General features: G+C 33.3%; 1 protein-coding gene across 2 annotated transcripts; it reads left to right on the top strand.

The window, feature by feature from the left end:
• Positions 1 to 8,541: 8,541 nt before the first annotated feature.
• On the top strand, positions 8,542 to 20,330 carry Mcad (Medium-chain acyl-CoA dehydrogenase). 2 transcript variants are annotated; one of them, XM_077446249.1, is made up of 10 exons: positions 8,542 to 8,724; positions 8,799 to 8,985; positions 9,068 to 9,155; positions 12,847 to 13,014; positions 13,279 to 13,379; positions 15,621 to 15,701; positions 17,078 to 17,317; positions 17,392 to 17,532; positions 19,524 to 19,713; positions 19,787 to 20,330. In XM_077446249.1, exons 2-10 carry the CDS (start codon positions 8,968 to 8,970, stop codon positions 20,014 to 20,016), a joined length of 1,257 nt encoding a protein of 418 aa, XP_077302375.1. In that variant the 5' UTR covers positions 8,542 to 8,724; positions 8,799 to 8,967; the 3' UTR covers positions 20,017 to 20,330. The 2 variants fall into 2 exon arrangements, with proteins under 2 accessions (XP_077302375.1, XP_077302373.1); XM_077446247.1 differs by lacking the exon at positions 13,279 to 13,379 and adding an exon at positions 13,529 to 13,629 and having other exon boundaries at positions 8,654 to 8,724.
• The last annotated feature ends 3,484 nt before the right edge of the window (positions 20,331 to 23,814 follow it).

The following is a 23,814-nucleotide window of genomic DNA, read 5'->3' as shown; positions in this document are numbered from 1 at the left end:
ATTTAGCGGCTTGGGAGATAATTTAATTCAAAAACTTAAAAAAAGGGGACACCTATAGGAGGTACCATTTCCGGTCAACTTAAAAAATTTGAAAAAAAATTACATCGTGTCAATAAAAATTTCAGTCACCCATAACTAAGTTTCAGTTCGATAGGACTAACGGTGTTCAAAAAAACCCCAAAATACACAGACACACACACACATTTTTTCTAGATCATGAAAACGTGATCAGTGGTCGATTCTGAGTTCGAATCAGTTAAAATATTCTTCAAATATCATTGCGGTTGAGCACAATATCTGCGACACAATACAGGTCGTTCATACCATTTCGTGGAAACGGCAAGCTGGCGTCGAAACCGGTGGCAAACAAATGGACTATATTGCTCATCCCACTATTGTTCATTATATAATGTTGTTTTATGTTTTTTTCCATATTATTTTTGTAAAAATAATATTTTTAAAGAAATTTCTGCCAGCACAGTAATTCCAGTATTCAGACTAGTTTCAGTACTGGGATTCACGGTACCAGAAAACACCGGAAAGCCTTAGTTATTACTAGTCACCGGAGCCTGAGGGGGCCGTGTATTGTTCAAAGGTTGTAAATGCATTGTTAAAGGTTTGCCGAACAATGGATAGCACTGTGACTATCCTACCTCTAGTTATTACGTACATAGATAAACTAAAAATAAAAATGATAATAAATAAGCAAGGAAAATAAGGCTCATTAAACCTGAGAGTGCGCGGAAAAATGGTTGAACGAGTCGAAGAATACAAATACCTACGAGTAATGATCAATACAGACAACAGTTTGGATATGGAAATAAGAAGAAACATGCGTTTTGTGTTGTCAAAGGATGTCTATTACATTACGTTTATGAATTCTGCGTTGCTATGTACATATGTTGCATGGATTTGCTGCAAAAAGATTGCAAACCACCAAGCCTGCATGCTATTTCGATTGCATTTTAACTGTTTGAATTTCAGCATGTACGAAAGACGAGATATTCATGGGGTTATGCAGATGACATTTCGACAGTGACGTAGCTACCGCGCCCGCAGACCCCGCTATGCGGGGGGGCGCCGAGATTTGAGGGGCGCCGCGAAGCAGCACGCTTTTTTCACTGATTATTTAACTTTTTCTGTATTTTTTTTTGTAAAACTCTCTTATTTTTTAACCTATTTACATCTCATTTTATTTTATGTACATTTAGCTGAGGATTCTGTTTTACTCTTGTACATATATGTATGTATGTACATGTATACTTTTCTAGTGTTATAACAATAAAGCAAATTAGTACCATTTTCTTGAATAACATTGAAATCTTTGACCAAAATTATTTCATTACAGATCTTCATAAAAGTCAAAAGCATGTCGGTTTTATAATGGGATAAAAGTCAACCTTTTTTTTAAATTTAAATTTAACATCTTTTCATTAATAAATCATAGAACGCGACCAAAATATATCAATTTTACAACTTAACTTAGTGTTTGTTCAGATTTTTCGCCAGTTGATTTTGAATACGCTCGGGAATCGTATCGCGATTGATTATGATTAAACTAACTCCCGAAAAGAGTTTGATCACTACATATAAAAAATTAACTCACTGCTAAAGTGAAAGTGAAGTGAAGTGAACCATTGTGTTATCTCTGTAGTTGAGAAATCTTTCGCGATACACATATTTTTTAATATGAGAAGTTTTAAGAAGTTCGGGGAAGCGGAATCCCGAAAGCGAACTTAATGCTAAATGTTGGGGAAATTCAATCTGACTGACTGACCCTAGCCCTTCTTTCTCGGTCGTTTCTGGTGAAGTGGTCGATTTCTTTCTGAGGTTCCTTCTTCAAAAAAATATGCAAATGACCGGGGACATTACAAATGAGTTGACCGAAAATAACAGCAATTTGGGGAAATTCATATTGAATCACGATATTTGTCAACCTGATTGGCAAATATCGATATTTGCCAACCTCGTTGGAAAAAGATACTTTTAAGTGGTCTGGGATTGAGATAAATACATAGAATGTGGCTAGGTTATTCAGTAAAACTAAATAGAGCATACTGTGAACCGTGTTGGCTTTTTGTTGACAAAAAAAACCAATATTACATATAATTCTTCTCGGGTTAAAGAGATACAAGACTGGAGAAAACTTTCAAAAAAATTGTAATTCATGAGAAATCTCAAGTAAACACCAAATCCTGTTTTACGTACGATTTGTGGAAAAATTCAGAGACAATTCAAGAATATATTATCAGAATTGCAAAGTCGTGTAAATTACTGAGCAACAAAAAATCACGTTTTTGATATTTTTCCTATGAATTATTATATTTTATTGCTTTAAAATACTTCTAATTAATTGTCTAGCGAATTTTAAAAGTCAAAAATATATTTTTTTTACGGATTTTTTTTTCCGTGCTATTTTTCCTCCATCAACTTGACTCACTAAAAAACTATCAATTAACTTCATTTCTACCGACTGCCTTTTCACTTTATCTATGTACATTTGTACGTAATAACAATAGATAAAGTTTTGTGATCATGCGAAAATTCTAACTCAGAATCGATCACTTGTCACGTTTACATAAAATAAAAAAAATGTGTGTGGCTCTGTGTGTCCGAGTGAGAGTGTGTGTCTCTTTATGTTACAGTCCGACGGCTGTACTCTGTGAGGTGGATTATATGCCATCTCGCTTGCACCTAACATATTACGCGATACAACCATATATACAACGAAAGTATTTCAATTGCAATTACCGCTTTAGTTAGCACGTTTAAATTTAAAAAAAAATATATTGAGATAGAAAACCAATCCTTATAAACGTGGTGAAATAAAAAATTTGCCAAATAAATGAAAAATAGCACGGAAAAAAAATCCGTAAAAAAAAATATATTTTTAACTTTTAAAATTCGCTAGACAATTAATTAGAAGTATTTTAAAGCAATAAAATATAAAAATTAATAGGAAAAATATCTGACTATTGATTCCAATACTCACTTTGAGCGTAACAATCGTAAATTTTGAGTTAAAGACCGCAAAAGCCTAAAAACTGTAAAAATCGCGGATTTTTTTAAACGCTCATATCTCATAAACGATCACCCACCAACAAAAATCAATATCATATTCGAATTCAGTGGGTCAAACTTAGTAAAGATTGGCTAGTCTCCGCTCTGGTATTTTTTTTGTTGCTCAGTGTTATAGGCGTCAGATCATATTAACATTGGCTAAAAGTAATTTGGCATCTCGAGGACATCAAGAGAGTTTGGTGTTTTCTAACAATCCTGGAAATTTTCTATCTTGTATCAATATTCTGGCAACTTATGATCCACTTTTGGAATCATTGATAGCCAAACATAAAGCAGGTAACTTACTTAAAAAAATACAAAATGCGCAAGAATAGATTTTTCTATGTAAAAAAGGTATGTATTATATTATTATTTTGGAAAGTCATTTTGCTGTAAGAAAATAATATGTGTATAAGGGGGGGGGGGGAGGGGGCGCCTTAGAATATTTCGCGGGGGGCGCCTGGAATTCACGATAAGCCACTGCATTTTGATGCACATTGATGATTGGCAATTCTTAAAATTGAGTTGGATCTTTCTGGCAAGTTTAAAATAGCAAAAGCCGAGACAAAAGTTTGAAATGAGCATGCAACGAAATAAGCATGCGCCCGCTTGGTTTGCAATCGTTTGCAGCGCAGAGATGTTGCATACGGATGCGAAACGTGGACGCTGAACAAGATAGCGATAGTGGACGTTGAACAAGATAGAGTCTTTAGGCAGGGATGTGTGTGGACCAGTGTTCCGGTAAAATAATAATCCAGATCCGGAACTGAAAAAAGGAAACCGGAACTGGAACTGAAAAAGGAAAACGGATCGAAACGGAATCGAACGCGATATAAGAAATTATATTTTTTCGAAACGTCACGGATTCTACCACCCAAAGCCTACATACATACTAACAAAATCTCTTTCGAAATTATATATTAGAGTAGACAGGCGGGAAGGTAGTGAAACAGCGGCAAACCAACATGGCCGAATCGGTCCCAACTCACAGGATAGTGAACGAAACTCGATCATATCGTAAAGCCACTACAAAGGCCTTCTTACGATCTTCAAGTAACAATAAATCACAAAGTTGCAGTTAATCTTTCATGTGACGTTACTGCATGTCGTATAATAGTGTCTCCCTTTCTAATTAATGGTGTAACTAAGAAGAGAATCTTTAACTAAATATCTTCGTCCATTCTAAAATAATTGTCAGTCTTTTGGGGGCAAATTTTAATAAATTCAATAAGTTTTATATGCGAATAACTATGTATTTTTTACAACCTGAGTTTGTACTAAAAATGTCTCTTTATGTTTTTTTAAGATTCAAAACTAATAATGACCGTAAACTGAATATCGATATCTCGTCGTATGTGCATTGCAATCGTACAATGAACGCGACCGTTGCCTTAAAACGTTTGAAGTAACACAAAGGATATATGAAACATATGTATTTCATAACAAGTCATAATATGTTACCAATGGTTATACACTTTGACATACATTCATATAAAAATGAAACCTTTTTCATTTGAAATTGACCCCTTTTCAATATCAATTTGGAATGAAAGACTACACTCACTAAAAGAAAACTTACAAATTAGCACATAAAGTAAAACAATTTTTTTTATTTAATAGCCCTGGTTTTTTGATTTCAGATAGTCTTCAGTATTATAAATTTTCATTTTATATAATAAATACGCAATAGGTGACAAAAACGTTCGTCCCGTACTAACTCAACAAACAGTCTAAAGTTCATTATCAAAAATGGACTTTGAATGGTCGAGTCAATTTTAGATCACATAATGTGGCTCTCAAAGTGTGCGTATTTCATTTGCGGCGGTACCCACTGCTTATTTAAAATAAATTGATTCTCAATTGATTCTACATATACATATATTACATATATTAATTAATTCTACATATATTAATATTATGCTCACTCATATTTACGTTTCCCGAAAAGCCGCACGAAAGACAAAGCTTATACAGACTGGGACGAAATGTAAAAAAAAAAACAAAAAAGTAAAATTAAAAATTAGAATTAAAGAATTACCAAATTACTTTTACCGAGGTTGTCAACATCGTATACATATATTAAAAATATTCCAGATTTATTTTTTTTGCTTATATATGTAACTAAATCTATAATTTTCAAATGAATTTATTCACAGCTGAGAAGACACGTCTCTTCGGAGATATTTAGATAAATGTTCATTCATCTAGATTTTCATAAAATTTTGAATTTTCATAAAATTTATTCATAAAATTTAATTTGTGATGGGAAATTTCAATTCTTACGTTACCGAAAAATTAAAGCTGTCTATACTCTTTAATTGTTTTTTTTACTTGGTTCTCCCCATAGATGTAGAATGTATGTATTCTATATCTACATATGGTTCTCCCATTTCACGCTAAAAAGATATGCAATTTCGCACGCACTCTAATTTAATGTAATTTTTCGACGTAAAGATGGTGAGGTGAATTAATGTACATATTTATAGTTTTCAAATGCATTCTTACCTTATACGGCAAAATAATCACGGAGTATGAAGTATGTACGTCCTTTCAGTATTTAATTTTCAGCCAGACTATTTCCTCATCCCTATCACATTTCCCCATTTAACAGAACCATTCGCTTGCTTTTGCTGTAAAATATTACCGGTTTTAAATATGAGACATCTGTTTCTCTTTTGTACACTAACCGAAATACTGTTTCCAGAATCGTGGATGACACAATTATGTAGATTGAAAAAAAACCATGGGTACGAACGTAATGAAAAGCATATATTTATTTATTTTAAAATTATTAATATCATCCTGCATGTTATTACTAATTAGTGACATCTATATAATATTAAGATACTAGAAATTAAATTATTCAGAGTCAGGAAATTCATTTTATTGATTTTTAATATATATGTATGAACATACATATATGTATACGTAGGCCAGTGGCGTGCCGTGGAAATTTCTCCGTTTCTATCGCACAGCTTTATTTAGGTGTGCGTGAGTAGATACAAGAACATGCTGTATGGCTTAGGTAAACGTATTATTGCGCAAATTGTGATCGCACGCACAATTTACGAATACGGAATACGGAATACACAAAAATCGCGAATACAGAATATCTGACACTCGAAATCTCGTTAGTACAAGCTTTCGATTGATGGAGTTTTTGGGTGCCAGATGTTACGTGATCGAGATTTTAGTGACGTGCGCGAGATCGCTTTTTGCGGAATAATCACCGAGCCTACGGCGTCACAGCATGTTCTCGTATCCTACTCACGCACGCCTGAATAAAGCTGTGCGATAGAAACAGAGAAATTTCCACCACACGCCACTAGTGCCTACATATGTACTATGTACATACAGTACCTTTTTTTTAAATACATACATATATATGTGCATATTGAACATATATACATCGGATAAACCTACCAGTGAGTAAAATTTGTACTATTCTGACGTATTTTTAATTCAACTTTTGGCACGTACTAATTGGTTATATGGGCGCAACCAAGCATTCAGTATACTCAAGTAGTTACATAACTTTAGTGGGCTCGCCAAGAATCGTAGTAAATAATTTTCTTTAATTAATATGTGAAATTCTTTATCTATCAAAAAAGTGACACTACTGCGTTATAGTTTTTACATTGTAATGAACGCTATAAATTGCAATCGCTATGAAAACCAATCCTGTTTTACCCAAATAACTTTTTTTGTCGAAGGTGTGTCCTCCGAATTCAGTATATTGTTTGATGTAATGTCAATCACCGGTTGAGTGTCACTTGTGTACTGTCACTTTACTATAACTACTTGCGACATCTAGAGGCCATTAATTTAATTACCGTGTATTTGTTTGTGTCAGTGTAAGTGTGTATACTTGTTGCCCAGTTGCGCCCATATAACCAACAAGTAACCAGTTTTCAACTATAATCGATCCGAAGGAGCGTGAGACTTACGAGAAACAAGCGTGTGGTCGCATTCATGCATGTAACATGTGTTGTAACATTGTAAGGACATAAAATTATTTTTTTATTTTTCTATATTCATTCTTATTTAACTATTACAATATAATTCAATGCAAGGTCTTTAAAAATGTAGGTTTTTCATTCCAAATTGACCCTTTTTCATTTCAAATTGAACCTTTTTCATTTCAAATTACACCTTTTTCATTTCAAATTGACATTGAAAATCGGTCAATTTGAAATGAAAAAAGGTCAATTTGGAATGAAAAACCTATATTTCTTTAAGTTTTGCTGTCCATAACATGACAATTACTTTTATTGTCTAAAAAATATAAATTTCTATTAATATAAAATATATTCATATTCCATAAATAAATTGATAACATCAAAAACTTACGTATTTTATATAATTTTTTTATTAATGTAAATATTTCAAATATGAAACACGAACTCAAAACTAACAACGTGTAAATATAATTATAAAAAAAAAGTTTTTTAAAAACATACCTCTTCTATAATGTGTATATAAAATTATTATTTTGAATAAAAACACCAATAATTTTTTTCTACCGCCATCTATGTTTAAAACTAATAAACAAACGTCAACGGTAAACGTCATCGAGTATCTCGCCGGGCAGATTTGAAAAGCTTCTTAAACGATATTTTATCTCTATCGTAATGGCGGAGGATCCATTTACTTATATTGATGACCAAAATGAGCAATATGGCAAAGTATGAAAACGATCGGATAAGAGGCAAACTTTTTCCTGAATTGTAATCGTAAGTGAAACGTAAAGGAGGTATGTAATAATCGTAAGTGAAACGTAAAGGAGGTATGTAACAAAAAATAAAAGTCAAATTCTATATATATATATATATATATATATATATATATATATATATATATATATATATATATATATATATATATATATATATATATATATATATATATATATATATATATATATATATATATATATTTATTTAATAGTTTTGGACCATTGTGGCATTACAGGAAGAACCTAATGCGCCACAATGGCCTACATTTGAAAAAGATATAAAAACATGATATAAAAACAAGTAAACTGTAAATAAAGGAAAAAAGCAAAAGCAGAAAACATGGTAAAATAAAATAATAAAAAAAAGTAACAAAAGGAAAATAATACATCATTCAGAGAGAAAAAAAAATAATAAAGTGTAAAAATTAAAAATAAAATCCATAAATCCCATTCTTTGTTTACACTGAGCAAAATTAAAATAGTATATAAAAATGTACAAAGGAGAAAGAAAAAATAAAATAAAATAAAACAAAATATATATGCTATACGCATGAACAATGTTGTATTTCTTGACCAAAATGCAATACGAAACTGAAACGAAATGTAATTGGTCAACGCGTTGGGGGTGAATGTGATAGTTTATACATTTTACGCAAGTCTCTATAATATTTACATTAACAAACAATTAATTTTTTGAATTTAATTGCTATTTGACTTACGTTTTTATTTCATGCAACACTACGTAGATGTCACTTTAATTTTAATGTTTTGCGGGATGATATGAATTCTAGTCAAAATAATAATACAAATTAAAAAAAAAGTACATAACTTCATGAACACGCCAAATACTGATTTTAGCACTTGAGACATCTGTTGAAATGGTGTAGAAGCGTGATGTCGCGGAGAACCGGAATAATTGGTTTTGGAACGTAAAGTATAATATATATGTATGTCACGCAACAAATAAGAATAAGAATAATAAAATTAATTACAATTATTTTAGGTCGAAATTTCAATCGGCAGAGTCATGTCCTTTTAATGACTCCACAGCTTTGAATTAAATACACGTTTCAAGGCACCCACCGTCCCACAGTTGCGGAAAGTGTGGTGCTGTCGTGCAAATTGTACGTTGTAGTCGTTCACCTCATAATCTGTCTGGTCGTGCAGCTAACATGTCGGCTCTGTCAAGGGTAAGCATCTACAGTCACGTGACGTCTTCCATTCCACATTTGGTTCCGTTATTAAACCCCACATTACCCACACGTGTTCCAGGTATCTCGTCTCCTCAGCAAACCCCTGTCTGCAGCCAGGAATCTATCCTCCAAGGCCGAAGATGCACCCCAGAGCGGATTCTGGTTCGGTGAGTTCACCACTCCCTACATATATTCAGCATAGTGGTTTTTGCATTGTACATGATCAGTACTGGTTTATCTACACATGTCCTGGTTCAGCATACTGGTTTTGGGCTTGTATATTCAATATCAATATATACATATATCTGACGTTGATTGCCTTGAAGATGTTACGGTCATTGTATTCGGAATCTAAACTTTTATTCTTTTTCGCTCATCTATTTTTAACCACTTTCTAATCGTCGTTTTGTCATACTGTCTCCGGTTTAACAGAATGTCACTGTGTCTCGTCATGCCTTTGGCATGGTGGAATGTCGATCCAGCTCTCTTTATACTGTCTCCGGTTTAATTGAATGTTGCTCCTACTTAACATTCTGATATTGGCATAACAGAATGTTACTCTAGTTCTCATTATACTGTCTCCAGCTTAACAGGGGTGTTGCTCCAATTCGACATGCTGCTTTTGAATTGACAAAATATAGTTCCGGCTCTGATTAGGCCGTCTTCGGCTTAACAAAATGTTGCTCCAATTCAAAATTCTGCCTTTAGCTTAATAGAATGTTGCTCTCGGTCTCATCATACTGGCTCCAGCTTAACAGAGTTGCTCCAATTCGACATCTTGATTTTAGATTGACAGAATGTGGCTCCTGCTCTGATTAGGCTATCTTCGGCTTAACAGAATGTTGCTCCAATTCAACATTCTGCCTTTAGCTTAATAAAATGTTGCTCTCGGTCTCATCATACTGGCTCCAGCTTAACAGAGTTGCTCCAATTCGACATCTTGCTTTTAGATTGACAGAATGTGGCTCCGGCTCTGATTAGGCTATCTTCGGCTTAACAGAATGTTGCTCCAATTCAACATTCTGCCTTTAGCTTAATATAATGTTGCTCCCGGTCTCATTATACTGGCTCCAGCTTAACAGAGTTGCTCCAATTCAACATCTTGCTTTTGGATTGACAGAATGTGGCTCCGGCTCTGATTAGGCCGTCTTCGGCTTAACAAAATGTTGCTCCAATTCAAAATTCTGCCTTTAGCTTAATATAATGTTGCTCTCGGTCTCATTATACTGGCTCCAGCTTAACAGAGTTGCTCCAATTTGACATCTTGCTTTTAGATTGACAGAATGTGGCTCCAGCTCTGATTAGGCTATCTTCGGCTTAACAGAATGTTGCTCCAATTCAACATTCTGCCTTAAGCTTAACAGAATGTTGCTCTTGATCTCATTATACTGGCTCCAGCTTAACAGTGTTGCTCCAATTCAACATCTTGCTTTTGGATTTACTGAACGCAGTTCCGGCTCTGATTAGGCTATCTTCGGCTTAACAGAATGTTGCTCCAATTCAACATTCTGCCTTTAGCTTAACAGAATGTTGCTCTTGATCTCATTATACTGGCTCCAGCTTAACAGTGTTGCTCCAATTCAACATCTTGCTTTTGGATTTACTGAACGCAGTTCCGGCTCTGATTATGCTGTTTCTGGTTTTAACCAAATGTTGTTCCAATTCAACATGCATTTTTACTATCAGACTGTTGCTTCAGCTCTAATTATACTATCTCTGGTTTGACAGTGGTGTTTAAATTCGACATTCGATGCCTTTTCCAGAATTGCACTGGTAATAAATTTAAAATGTACTTTAGTTTGAAGTATAATGTTTTGACCTGGAAAGTTAACTGAGCTTGTCATGCCTTTGTTATTTTTATTACTCATCGTTGCTTATCTTATATGTGGCATAGCTATAATCAAATAACAAAAGAAAAAAATCATATTTTCATTTTAAGTCAAATATGTATGTAAGGTCAAATTCCAGTATAATTTAAGGTTATATTTTAAATGTTAGACGTTCATATTTCTTTTAAAATATAATTTAATTCAACTTATGACTTTCTTTTATAGAGTAAATCTCTCAAAACTCTATTCACGCTTACGTCATTTTTTCAAGTAATTTTTTTTTTTAATTATAGAATTAATCTGATTACAAATAAACAAAATTAAAATGATGATTAAATCTTTAAAATATAATGCATTGCATTAGATTAGTCTAGATTGATTGTTGCAATCGTTGCATTTAAATTTTATAAACCATCTCTGAATGTTGATAAGAGATCAACATTTTTATCAGAAAAACAAGCGTTAACAATTGTATGAAAAACCATTTATTCATCATTGAAAAAAATGTCTAGCATATAAATAAATAATCAACTGTCATATCTTATACATAAATATGTATGTATGTATGTAAGTAGGTATATGTATTCTAGAAAAAAAGAAAATCATTATTCAATTGCTTTGATGGTTTTAGTTTGTTTCTAACGCTGCTGATTTGCTTATTACTAAATAAATTTACATAGATAGTTACATATGTCGACTTTTATCTAACTTTATTGTTCGGAAATTACAAATTACTATACGAAATTGACATTATCAAATATTAATCTTGAAATATCATTAAAGCATACATCACCTATCAATCTACCATTATCAACATTATGATAATGACTGATATTACAACATTTTTGAAATGTAATATTTAACTTTGAACCTTTCGCAATCTACTTATACAAATAAAGATATTATGTACAGGCATTTTCTAAAATAGATATCAATAACCATTTTAATCGATACACATGTAAAAGTTTTCAACCGGTTGAAAACTTTTACATGTGTTCGAATAGTTTTAGAATGGCCCGAGTGCTGATTGAATGTATATCAAAATTATACGTATTTGGATGTATTCTTTCCGATATGGTTTACCCTAAAATTGCTTTTAAACTTAATTAAAAGCAAATTTCAAATATTTTGTAACTACTAAACTTAAATTTTTTTATATACATATATGTATGTAGTCCAAAGGTCACATATTGATATTTAATTTGAATACCTCTATGTATATAGCTATCTAATATGTTATAACAATGATAACACGTTTTTTATTACTAAATTATGCTTTAAAAGTATTATAATGCACTATTTTTCTTTCATCAATCGATAATAACGTTAATTTCATTATATTGATAGTATATTTTTTTATCTTTATTAAACTACATAGGTTTTTTTACATTATCTATATATTATATTATATGTACGAAATATCATTTTATGATAGGAATCTCATTGGCGCCTGGTAACATAATTACACTTTAACGATTTGACAAAAATTACATCAAAATATTCGAATCGACTACTTTTAGGCTTTTCCTCCCGTATTAATGTGCGCGCGCAGAATACGGGAGGAAAAGCATGTTCCTCTTGTTCCTGTTGTATCCTGCTCGTGCAAATTAAGTGATTATGTACCGTTTACCATGCACCATTTTTTTTTTGATCTTTCGACTTAAGATCTTTCGATTTTCGATCTTTGCCTTCCGATATTTGTGTTTTCTGTAATTTAACATTCTGTCTCGTCACGTAGACCCTATAATTTTATATACAAATTATAGAAGAGGGACTTTTTTTTAAACACCGTTTTGTTCATTAATTATTGTATTTATTTTGTCTGCGTCGTTATTTTGATTAATCAATTTTTTCACACCTGATATTATCGAATTTTATCAAACTTATTGTCGAAATGTTTACTCACGATTTTTTTTTAAAGTTTTATCTAACTTGATAAGAGATGTCGCTGGCACCTGGCAACAGTTATAGCATGAAGTCGCCTTTTTTTTTTATACCTGGTTTTAATACTTGAAACTTTATTTTATAGAATACAATGACGACCAGAAAGCGTTGCAAGACCTCGCTAAGAAGTTTGCCAGGGAGGAGATAATTCCTAAAGCAGCTGAATATGACAAAACCGGAGCGTTCCCTTGGGATATCGTCAAGAAGGCTTGGGGACTCGGGCTGATGAACGGTCATGTTCCGGCACATTGTGGTGAGTTAAATAAATCAAATAGCAATACACACAGAATATTTGCATTTCTTTCAATTACACAATAACTAGTGACACTTCATGTAAGGTCACCTCTGTCTTATATTTTAATTGGTTTTTCAATGGAAGGTTATATAAGATGATAAAGACTGACATGCACAACAAGGTGATTCTTCATTTGAATACTTGCGTAGCAACAGGGTTATTATTTATCATTGTAAAATGTTGTTTATGCACATTCGGCATTTTAAATTGTAAAATTTGTAGGTGGAATAGATTTGGGCGTTATGGAGGATTGCATGATTGTTGAAGAACTTTCGTACGGTTGCACTGGTATAGCTGGTGCTATTTGCAGTACCGGATTAGGCGTAAGTTCAAGGGTGAAAGTCATTGTTCTCGACGTATACATATATTACATTTTATATATAGATCCACAGCTGCTACTTATCGGTGTTGAAAGCTTTTTGTATTGATTTATTATGTGTTTTTGTTAGCCATTGTGAATTGTACGTTGCAGGTGGTTTAGAAATGGGTGTGTTTGATGGCTGTTTGGTCGCCGAAGAGCTGGCCTACGGGTGTACCGGAATCATGACTGCTATGGAAGGCAGCGGACTGGGCGTGAGTATCAATGTTAATATGTAACGGTTTGATTTTTGTCTCAGTAGTGTCAATTATATTCTTGTCAATCAAATATGATAAAATTTTTCTAATTAGTGTGCACATTTTAATTTCAAAAAAAGAGTCATGATCTTGCAGAATGACACTATGTACAACTTTTCTATCAGCAAAATACTGGTGGAATAAGTTTGTGCAACAAATAATAATAACCCTTTGAATGCCGACCAACGCCGATCGGCGTTTTGCCAAGTCCATGAGCCTGAAAAACGCCGATAGGGTTGTATTTTGAGCATGTACAAAGTAAACAAGAATATTACCCGCCAAGCCTTTCCAGGTAGTATTGAAAAAAAATGTACTGAACATGGGTCGTGTAATCTGTGTCAATGTTTAAAAAAACTGGTTTACACCGGATGTTCTGAATTTATAATCATAGCAGAATTTCCCAATGGAAATCCCTAACTGCCGAGTATTTTAGATTGTGGGTTGGCATTTCGATTGTGAGCATTACATTTTAACAACAATGAAGAATATGGAACTAGTTTTGGAAAAATACATTCATTGATAGACTTCTTTTGTTTATTTTATATTGTTGCAAGATATATTAGAGTCTCAACACACCTTTACAAAACTCGAAATCTTTGTGGGTAGTTTGTTTAGATTAGTTATAATTTTTATATCTGCTTTCTATTGGATTTCTGAATAATTCTAGTTGGAAATGTTGGCGAAATTTTCAGCATGGCGATCTTTCAACAGAAAAGACGTCAGCTCTCAAAGGGTTAAAGACTTGAAGGGAAATGATACTGTCATTTTCACTTAGTTTTTAAAGTATAGAATGCGAATCCTGTGGCATTCCCGAGTGTCGTGCTCCTGTTCAGTACTAATATATTAATTTCCAATCAATGTTCGTCATTATACTATTTGAATTCAAGAGGCGAACGCTACTAAGAAGTGAATCTTATCTAAAAAGCGTAGACTCAATCCTGAAAGTGACCATACATATGTATATTGGGAACTGAAAATCCAACTCTGGATAAGACCCAAGAAGTTGCTGATTTGTAAGTTGCAGTCTCACTTGAAATGGCCCTGGCTCACAGCCAAATACTATCTGAATAGCATGTTATGGAATAGAAAAATCCAAATGGAAAGATTCCAAATATTTAGGAAAATATGAAAGAGAAATTTACGGAAAAACTTGGTTTGTTGTCGACTTATTTGCATTATATTTCGAGTTAAGCAGCTGTTAGAAATTGTAAAGAAACCTTTTAAAACATCTACGGCAGTAACTGACACGATCTATTCATATCATACAGCAGTACATGTCACCGAAAGGCATCAAGCAGAACTGATTTTCTTTGGCCTGATGATACGACGCAAGCAATATTGCGTTGTATCGTCGCGCTTTGTTATGTATATGTAAGACGATTTTGCCTCGCATTCGTCCAAAATAAGTATGAACGTGCTGAAAATGGGCGGTGCTGTATAGTATGAATAGAAGTAGTCTTTTCCGTACAGAGCAGTGCTGATTTGTCGACGTATAGTGCTGGATAATATAAACGTACATTAAATCGTTAAATATATTAAATCGAGACTCTAATTATCGTTCATACATAATCAATATCATATGGCTTAGGAAATCCATATAATTATGTACATATTTGTATTTTTTTCTATTTTGTACCATTTTCATGCTAGCTTGCTGGGGATCTATGTAAATATATGTATTAGAGTGGCCCTCGCTTTCTTTGAGGAAATTTCATTTTATTGTTATTCCAAGTTGCAGTATCTCTGTTGACTACAATTGAATTATGTAAATAGATAACTAAATATGTTCAATTACGTATTTCATAAAATTTGAGTGTAACGAAATTCTCAATTAAGGCCCACTCTAATATATATACATAAATGATAATATTATAAAATCGTCGAAAACATATTGTTTTAATGTATTTTTGATTGGATGAAAGTTTTACTAGAACATTATCAATTTTCAGCAAACTCCCGTAATCATCGCCGGTAGTAAGGAACAACAGAAAAAATATTTAGGACGTCTGATCGAAGAGCCTTTACTCGCCGTGAGTATAATTTTATAAATGAAGATTTTCAATTCTCCGTTTTCAATTTGAACCATCGAACGCGTTGTTTTTTCGATTACATATCTTCTATTGGGATTTTCAACTCTTTAAACTAGACTTTTAGCTTTACAATTCAACATATTTTTATTTACAGACTTAAACGGTGCCGTTGTGAAATCACTCCGGTGAGAATAAATCATTTATATTCGTTATACATATGTATATTTACGCGCGAATTTTCATAACATAAAAATTGCTGGCGTTTATTATTATATGTATTTTGATTTTGTATGTTAAACATTGCCTTATCTATTCCATAACACGTTGTATATGGATAAAGTACATATGAACACGTATGTAATGTTATATAATGTATATCATAAGATGGGGTGGAAAGTAGTAACTTGAAAATGAACATTTCAATTGAAAAGTAAATATTTACTAGTTAAAGGCCAACTATATAAGATCGTTTAATGCTACAAAGTCATTTTATGAAGATAATGTCACTCATATGAGATTGAAATGTTGAAACATAATTTGTCATTTTCTCAACATGATCTCTGGACTTTTTTGTAACTTCTGAATAGACATTTTGAAATAGTCAAATTCCAACAGGAAAAGTCAATTCTATTCCATGAGAATAGTCTTACAAATGTCTCCAAATCATTCAGGTTTTGTTTGGAGTGAACTATTACTAGTTTATATATTTATACTCTTGGGAACGGTCTGATAGACCCAAATTTATATTTTCCCATGATGTCATTATCGGGTTGCCCCTGAGCGACATCTATGGTATTAAACTTGTACATTATAAGTTTTGATGTGGTAGGATGGACCTTTTCAAGAATGAAATCAGATAAACTGGCAAACGATCGATTTGGAGTCATAAATATCCAAGTCTGACCAGCAGCACTACAGATAATACTCAGAATAAACTCTTTTCAATCGAGGTCAACCCGTGGGATCTAACCTAGTAACCTCTCGGTGGTTAGCATTAACGCAATTAAATATATACTTGATTTTGAATTAAAGGGTTGTTTTTCAGGATACTATTGTTCTCGTTGTTTCTGCCCCACTTTATACGTATATATAATTATAAATAAAAATTAAATTACGTCTACATAATCAGCAATATATTGTAAATGACATATGTAGCTGTGCGTCTGCGTTTTGTGTAATATAATGCTTTTTGCAATGCAGCGTCTGTTCTAAAATTTTCATAGATACTTATAATTCATCCCAGTAGAAGATATTTATATTCGATTGACGGGATTCGTTCCGCTATTAATTGAAGTGTTCAGGTATTCACAACGCTTACGGATGAATTTGAATTTTGAGTCGATTTGTTTCGTTGACACTTCTCTTGATTATTTTAGGCTTACTGTGTCACCGAACCCGGTGCGGGATCTGACGTCAACGGCGTCAAAACTAGGGCCGAGAAAAAGGGAGACGAGTGGATTTTAAATGGTCAAAAAATGTGGATCACCAACGGCGGTGTCGCAAATTGGTATTTCGTGTTGGCACGCACATCCTCAGACCCCAAGGCACCTGCCAGCAAGGCTTTCACAGGTTTTATCGTCGAACGCGATACACCCGGATTGATCCCTGGCCGAAAGGTGACAATAATAGATATTTTTTTAATTACTTTATCGTTAAATTGATGTGTATTTAACGTAATTGTATGTCGTAGGAACTGAATATGGGTCAACGAGCTTCTGACACTCGTGGCATCACCTTCGAAGATGTACGTGTGCCAAAAGAAAATGTCTTGATTGGGGAAGGATCTGGGTTCAAAATTGCCATGGGTGCATTCGACAAGACTCGCCCACCTGTAAGTTGTAATGATCATATGCTGCAGAGCTGATCTACATGTTCGTTCTTAGATTAGTGTTTTTTAAACTTGCAACGTGTTTGTAGGTTTGTGCTTTAAAGACTGTTTTTACTGGCATATCTCTATTATTAACGAAAATCATACATAGTTGCAACGATTAGATTATAATATTATATGTAGTGAGTTAAGGCAACCTAACCTAACCTAAGCAAAAGGAAGTTGACTTATCTTGTTTATTTTTTTTTTTGTATGCATTTATAATCATCATGAGCTGTTTTTATATTTTTGAAAGATTATTTTGTGATATTTGAACACTAGTCGGGAAAGGATTTTTCATCCATTCAAAAGTATAATTTTATTCAGGAAATTTTCTTTTAAGGCCTAATTCCCCAGTAAGACGTATTATATAAATTCTATTGAGCTTCTTTTTCATATATGTACATACATATTTATTTTACATGGAAGGCCTGACAGTTAGAATTCAATGCGCCTTCTTAGAGAATTAATTAAAAACATTACAGCATTTTTATTACATACATCGTTGTATTATGAGAGGCTGAAGAACACGAAATTAATAATTAATTAATTTTATAATTATGGATTTAGACTTGTACATAAATTTTTACATATTGCACATAAATCAAATTCAGATATGTGTAACATAGCGGGTAGGATGATTTTTGCCAATTTGTTGGAACCATTTCAATTAAAATCAGATAAATTGGCAAACTCTGATAAGAAACGATCGACTCGGAGTCACAAATATCCAAGTCTGATCAGCAACACTGGGCTAGGGGTTGAACCCGTGACAATTCAGTTGAAAGTATTACACGCTAACCACTTATGTATGTTGATAGACAATAAAATCAGTCGGGTAGTCTTAAAATGTGATTTAATGATGGATTATTTTAACAATAAATTTAAAGATTAGCACGGGATTGAACCCGGTACCTCTCGGTGCTAAAAATAAACGCAACCACTGAGCCATACTGCTGGCTATGTAGAAAAAACAAATATTTAAGTTATATTTGCGACTGATAATTGTAAATTATTATGTACAGGGTACATTTACATAAGAGTTTTCTCTGGAAATGTGAAGAAAATGGGCCTATTTTTACTAGTACAAATCATGAGATAAAAACACTGTTATGCCAAAATAGCTATGCTTGAAATTGAGAAGTTCAACAGTTGAAAATGTATATGAAATATTTTCGATTAATTCAGTGCTTCCCAATTACTTTCATGTCATGACCCCCTAAATCTGAAAGAATTAATTCCCGGCTCCTAAAAAAATTTTTTTCTAGTTAAAAGGTTTATTTGGCAGTAATTATTACAATTATAATACACATATTTATATTCAGCACAAAATTATAGGAACTTGCTTAAAAACTTTTTTTAAATAAAAACTATACACACATGAAACAATTTAATGCGAGAGATGAGGTGGCATGTTTTTACATAACACATCGATATCGGATTCAATGTCAGAAATGCTAACTCGCAAAGCATCTGCCAAAGTATCCGTGGAAAGGCATGACATGAGGAAAGCTTCTTTTCCAATAGCAGGATATTCTTGCTGTCGCCTTAACCAAAATTCTGAAATACTTTTTTCATTAAATTCCACTTCAAGCAAATTATCTGATCTGATATCGATCAACTCTTCTTGGGCTGTCCACGTAATATGATCATATTTAAAGGACTTGGCAAATGGTGTTCTTATCCAATTGTTCCTTTCATCCTCATTCAAGTTTGGGAAATATTTCCTTAAATATATACATTCCCTAAATATGTAATGTGGAAAAATATTCATAAATGAATTTTTGTACTTTCTATTGAATATTTTCGCGGCCCCCGCGAGAAATCCTATGCCCCCCCTAATTTGGGAAGCGCTGGATTAATTGACATTTTATAATATCAAGTACTGAAATGTCAGTCAGCTCTGTAAGAATGTTTCTAATATGTATTGAATCAATATGTTATAAATTGTGAAGGTTGCATCCGGAGCCACCGGTTTGGCTCAACGCGCCTTGGACGAAGCTACCAAGTACGCTTTGGAGCGTAAGACCTTTGGAGTACCCATCGCTGCTCATCAAGCCGTCGCTTTCATGCTAGCTGATATGGCGATCGGAGTGGAGACAGCCCGTATGTCGTGGCAGCGTGCCGCTTGGGAGGTCGATCAAGGTAATAAATTCACACACAATTGGAAAGAAACATTCGTCACGTGCAAATTGTTCACTTGGATGTAATATTTCAGGACGTAGAAACACCTTGAACGCGTCCATCTCCAAATGCTATGCAGCTGACGTAGCGAACAAAGCTGCCACCGATGCCGTCCAAATCTTCGGAGGCAATGGTTTCAATTCCGAGTATCCCGTCGAGAAGCTGATGCGGGACGCTAAAATTTACCAGATCTACGAAGGAACCGCCCAGATCCAGAGACTCATCATTTCCAGAGAACTCATTGAGAGGGCCAAACGGCAGTAAACTATTCTTATAAATATATCGTTATTATTATATAATCTTACAAATATTATATGTAGACTAAGTTTATTTTGCATTTCCACGTATCGTTGTCGTTTATTATTATTTCAAGGAATACATCGATTCGATGATAGATTCTTGTGTTTTATGCTTTTTATTTTTAGTAAATGTTATAACTATCATAAGGAACCTTCATTGCATTTACTATGTTTTTTTTTTAATAATTGAATTTATCACCTTTTTTACATGGGAATAGGAAAATATTTTGTATAAGCTTAGTCATAATAAACGTTTTTTTGCTATTTCGCTACTTTTGCATTTTTTTTTATTATTATTTTCGTTCCTCATCCTTTCAATCCAAAAGCGAATTTTGAATTTTATCCTTGCAAATTTTATTTACAGTGATATAAAGCGCAGATGAGAGCTTGTATTTGAGTATTATATTTACCGATTGTTCAATCTGTATAGTAGTATTCGAACTCCCTATTCACATTATTGTTTTGAGACACTTGTTTTTCTTTAGTATGCAGAACAGAGAAATGTTATAATAACATTTAACATAACATTTCTCTGTTGCAGAAGCTCTGCAATCCTGATTTTAAGGCCAGGTGGATTTTAGTATTTAGCAATTAAATACGAATTTACAAGTAATTAGGGTAATAAATATACCAATATGTTGTTTTAAGATATAATATTACTAACATGTAGCGTTTTAGGTTTCAAAAATAACTACCATCTACAGTACAAATGTTAAACTTCTTATGCCTTTTATTTATTCTGTTACTATTATATAATTGTGATGAAAATTTACCAGGAAAATCGATTAAACACATTTTCATGTGTTTTTTCGTATAAAAACTCATTTGAAATATTTTCATTTTTAAATAAAACATAGAAATGTTTATTATAACATTTCTCTGAGTAGAAAGGTTTATTCAACAGATTGAACAAAATTAAAAAGTGTTTTGCATTTGTTAATTCGCATCAATAATCTCAACATTGTTGTAAGAAGGGCTGCGAAGTGCAGTTTGACTATCATCATATATGTATATGTATATCCACGCAGATTTATCCACACTTTCGTCCTTCAACTCCTGCAGAATAATTTTAATAAAGATGAAACGATTCCTGCAAACAAGTTTGACGATTTTTCGATCCACAAAAGGACCAAAATCTTTTTTTATCGCCACAATTAGCTCGCTGTTTCCGTGGGGGATCACAACATTGTTTCACTCGTTGTTCTATTCGTCCAACAGTCGTCCTGCTAACACCCTCCATTGTTCCGATTTTCCGTTGAAAAAACCTTCCCGTTTTTCTTAAAGTGGTAATACATGCAATTTTTTCTTTAGAAACATCTGATTTTCGACTCATCTAAAAAAATCAATAAAAGGTTCATAAGCAATTTAACCATTTGCCCCCGTGGCAATAAATATAGCGAACAAGCCCTGTATGCGGCACCTTTTTCGCGAATTTGGCAATCGAGTTTTCGACCTTAAATACAGTTTTTAATATTTACTCAAGTAACCATATATGTTAATTAAAACAAAGTATTATTTTAAACAATAAAATACATAAAATATCTCGTAGTTTTAGCTAAATTGTCAAATAATCATTCTTCATACAATTGAGACGTATCGTCTCAACGTCACGTCACATAAACGAGGTTTCAGTATGGTTCCACAAAAAACTAATTTTGACTGGTATATATTCATTTAAAGCAAATTGAATAGAGGGCATTCGACTCTCAGTAATATATTCAACCAATTTTTCAACCTTAAAACAGTTGAAATATCCCTCAAAATCCCGTGCAAAGTTCAGAAATTCGCCCAAAACTCAGACTTGTCGCCCAAAGCTTCCATAGAAGACGGCCGCGGGCAAACGGTTAAAATATAAAACAAAGTAAAATTTTGAAATATTAAATACCAACTTACCTTAAAAATATGATAAAGAGGCAGTAAATGACAAAAAATCACGGTGTTTTTGACGAAATAATTATTAATCTTCGCGAGAACCCACGTCAACACTAAACGTAATTCACAAGCAAAATGACTTCTAACATCTTTCTTTTATTTTTGAAGAAATTTTGAAGGATAATGTACCGCTATTTTTTGTCAGTGAATAGAGTTGCCTTTAAGCATGAGCTTACAACAAAAATGAGCCCAAAAGGTTCCATACTGAGTTATTTATGACTAGAGGTAGGTCCGGAAGCGTGCCGTTTATTGTTGAATTGTTGTAAATCTTTTGTAAAAAGGTTGGGTAAACCTTCAGACAGTATTTTTTAGAGCCAATTTTGTTTGCTTGCAAACACATTCAACACTAGATCTTCTTGAACACGAGCTTTTCAAATTCTATAAATGCTTAAGAGGGCTGGACACCAGCGCCTTCTCCATACAAACGTATTACACTTCTCCCTTCCTGAATTATGGCACTAGAGAAATTATTTTTTAATATGCTATGGATATCCACCATTGGGATGCATCTATCGTTTTATTTTATTGATTAGTTATTTTTTATAGGAGCTAGGAGCCGCCAAACATCTATAAAATCGCCTCTTTTTTACACCCACGAAAAGAGTCCAGCGTGCTTATTTAACGGTCGATTTAAAAAAAATACGCCCATAGTTGCACAGAAAATATCTTCCTCATACCGATAGTGAAATTTCTTTAAAAATTGGTCCAGTTTCGGAGGAGAAAATTGGAGAATACGAAACCTCGATTTTGTCGATTTAAAATACGTATTATCTAGTCGAAGCGTAACTGTCGCATTCGCTCAATATATATATATATTGATATATATTGTCGCATTCACTCAATATATACATTCACTCAATATATATAAATATTGTTACGTACGCCGTGGATTGAGCGAATTGTACTTAGACCAACGGATATCTGTTATCGGATTAACTAAATGCATGCACTTACTTCCAAAGATTATATCTGGACTCTAAGTGCATTTAGGCTAAACAATGACCGTTATTAGTTATTTCTCAGAATCGGTACGGGGAGACCCAATATCGGGGAAATACATATCCGAATACGTGACTATACAACAGGTAAACAGATTAGGCGTCCTGAGAGATCTACCCTTTATAAGGCGGTACGTAGGCGATATCAGGGCATTCTGGACTTGGCAGTGACAATACGTGTATCTCCTTAATCATCAATAAATGCTGTGAAACGACTGTTGGCCTTTGACTTGGATCCTCCACCCACCCCTACGCAACAATATCGAAGAAAGGGACGGCAACAAAATTAAGGTTTCAGGTGTACAGCCCTCTTAGCTGTCTCAAATCGGTTCGGTGATTATTGGTCACAAATTACTCGTCACAAAGTCACTAAAATCTCTATAACGGAACATCTGGCAGCCGAAAAGTCCATCATACTAACGATAACTATCATAGTAACGAGAACTTGAGTGCCAAATATTGTGTATTCGCGATTTTCATGACAAAAATTGTCTTTGTGACCACCCCAATGTGACGAATAGTCCAATTACCCTCAAACCACGGCTTGGCATCGGTCTGGGACGATTAGTACTGGGAGTGATGTGTGTTTTTGAATTAAAAGCCACTTCAACAGTTACATATAATATGTATATATTTTACAATCAGCAACAATATCAGATTAAAATACGATTATAACAACATTGATATGTATCTCCTCGAGTGCGTACTGTATACGTAAGCACTCGCTCACATCACACAAAAGTGTGCTTTGCATTAATCGCTACATTGTGGTATATCTTTATTAGTAAGTATTACACGCAATCAGTGTTTATTAGGTCGAAATTTAGATTGTA

Source organism: Arctopsyche grandis, chromosome 2, assembly GCF_051622035.1.
Source record: "Arctopsyche grandis isolate Sample6627 chromosome 2, ASM5162203v2, whole genome shotgun sequence".
In the NCBI taxonomy this organism is placed as follows: Eukaryota; Metazoa; Arthropoda; class Insecta; order Trichoptera; family Hydropsychidae; genus Arctopsyche; species Arctopsyche grandis.
This window is presented reverse-complemented; position numbering and strand designations above follow the sequence as displayed.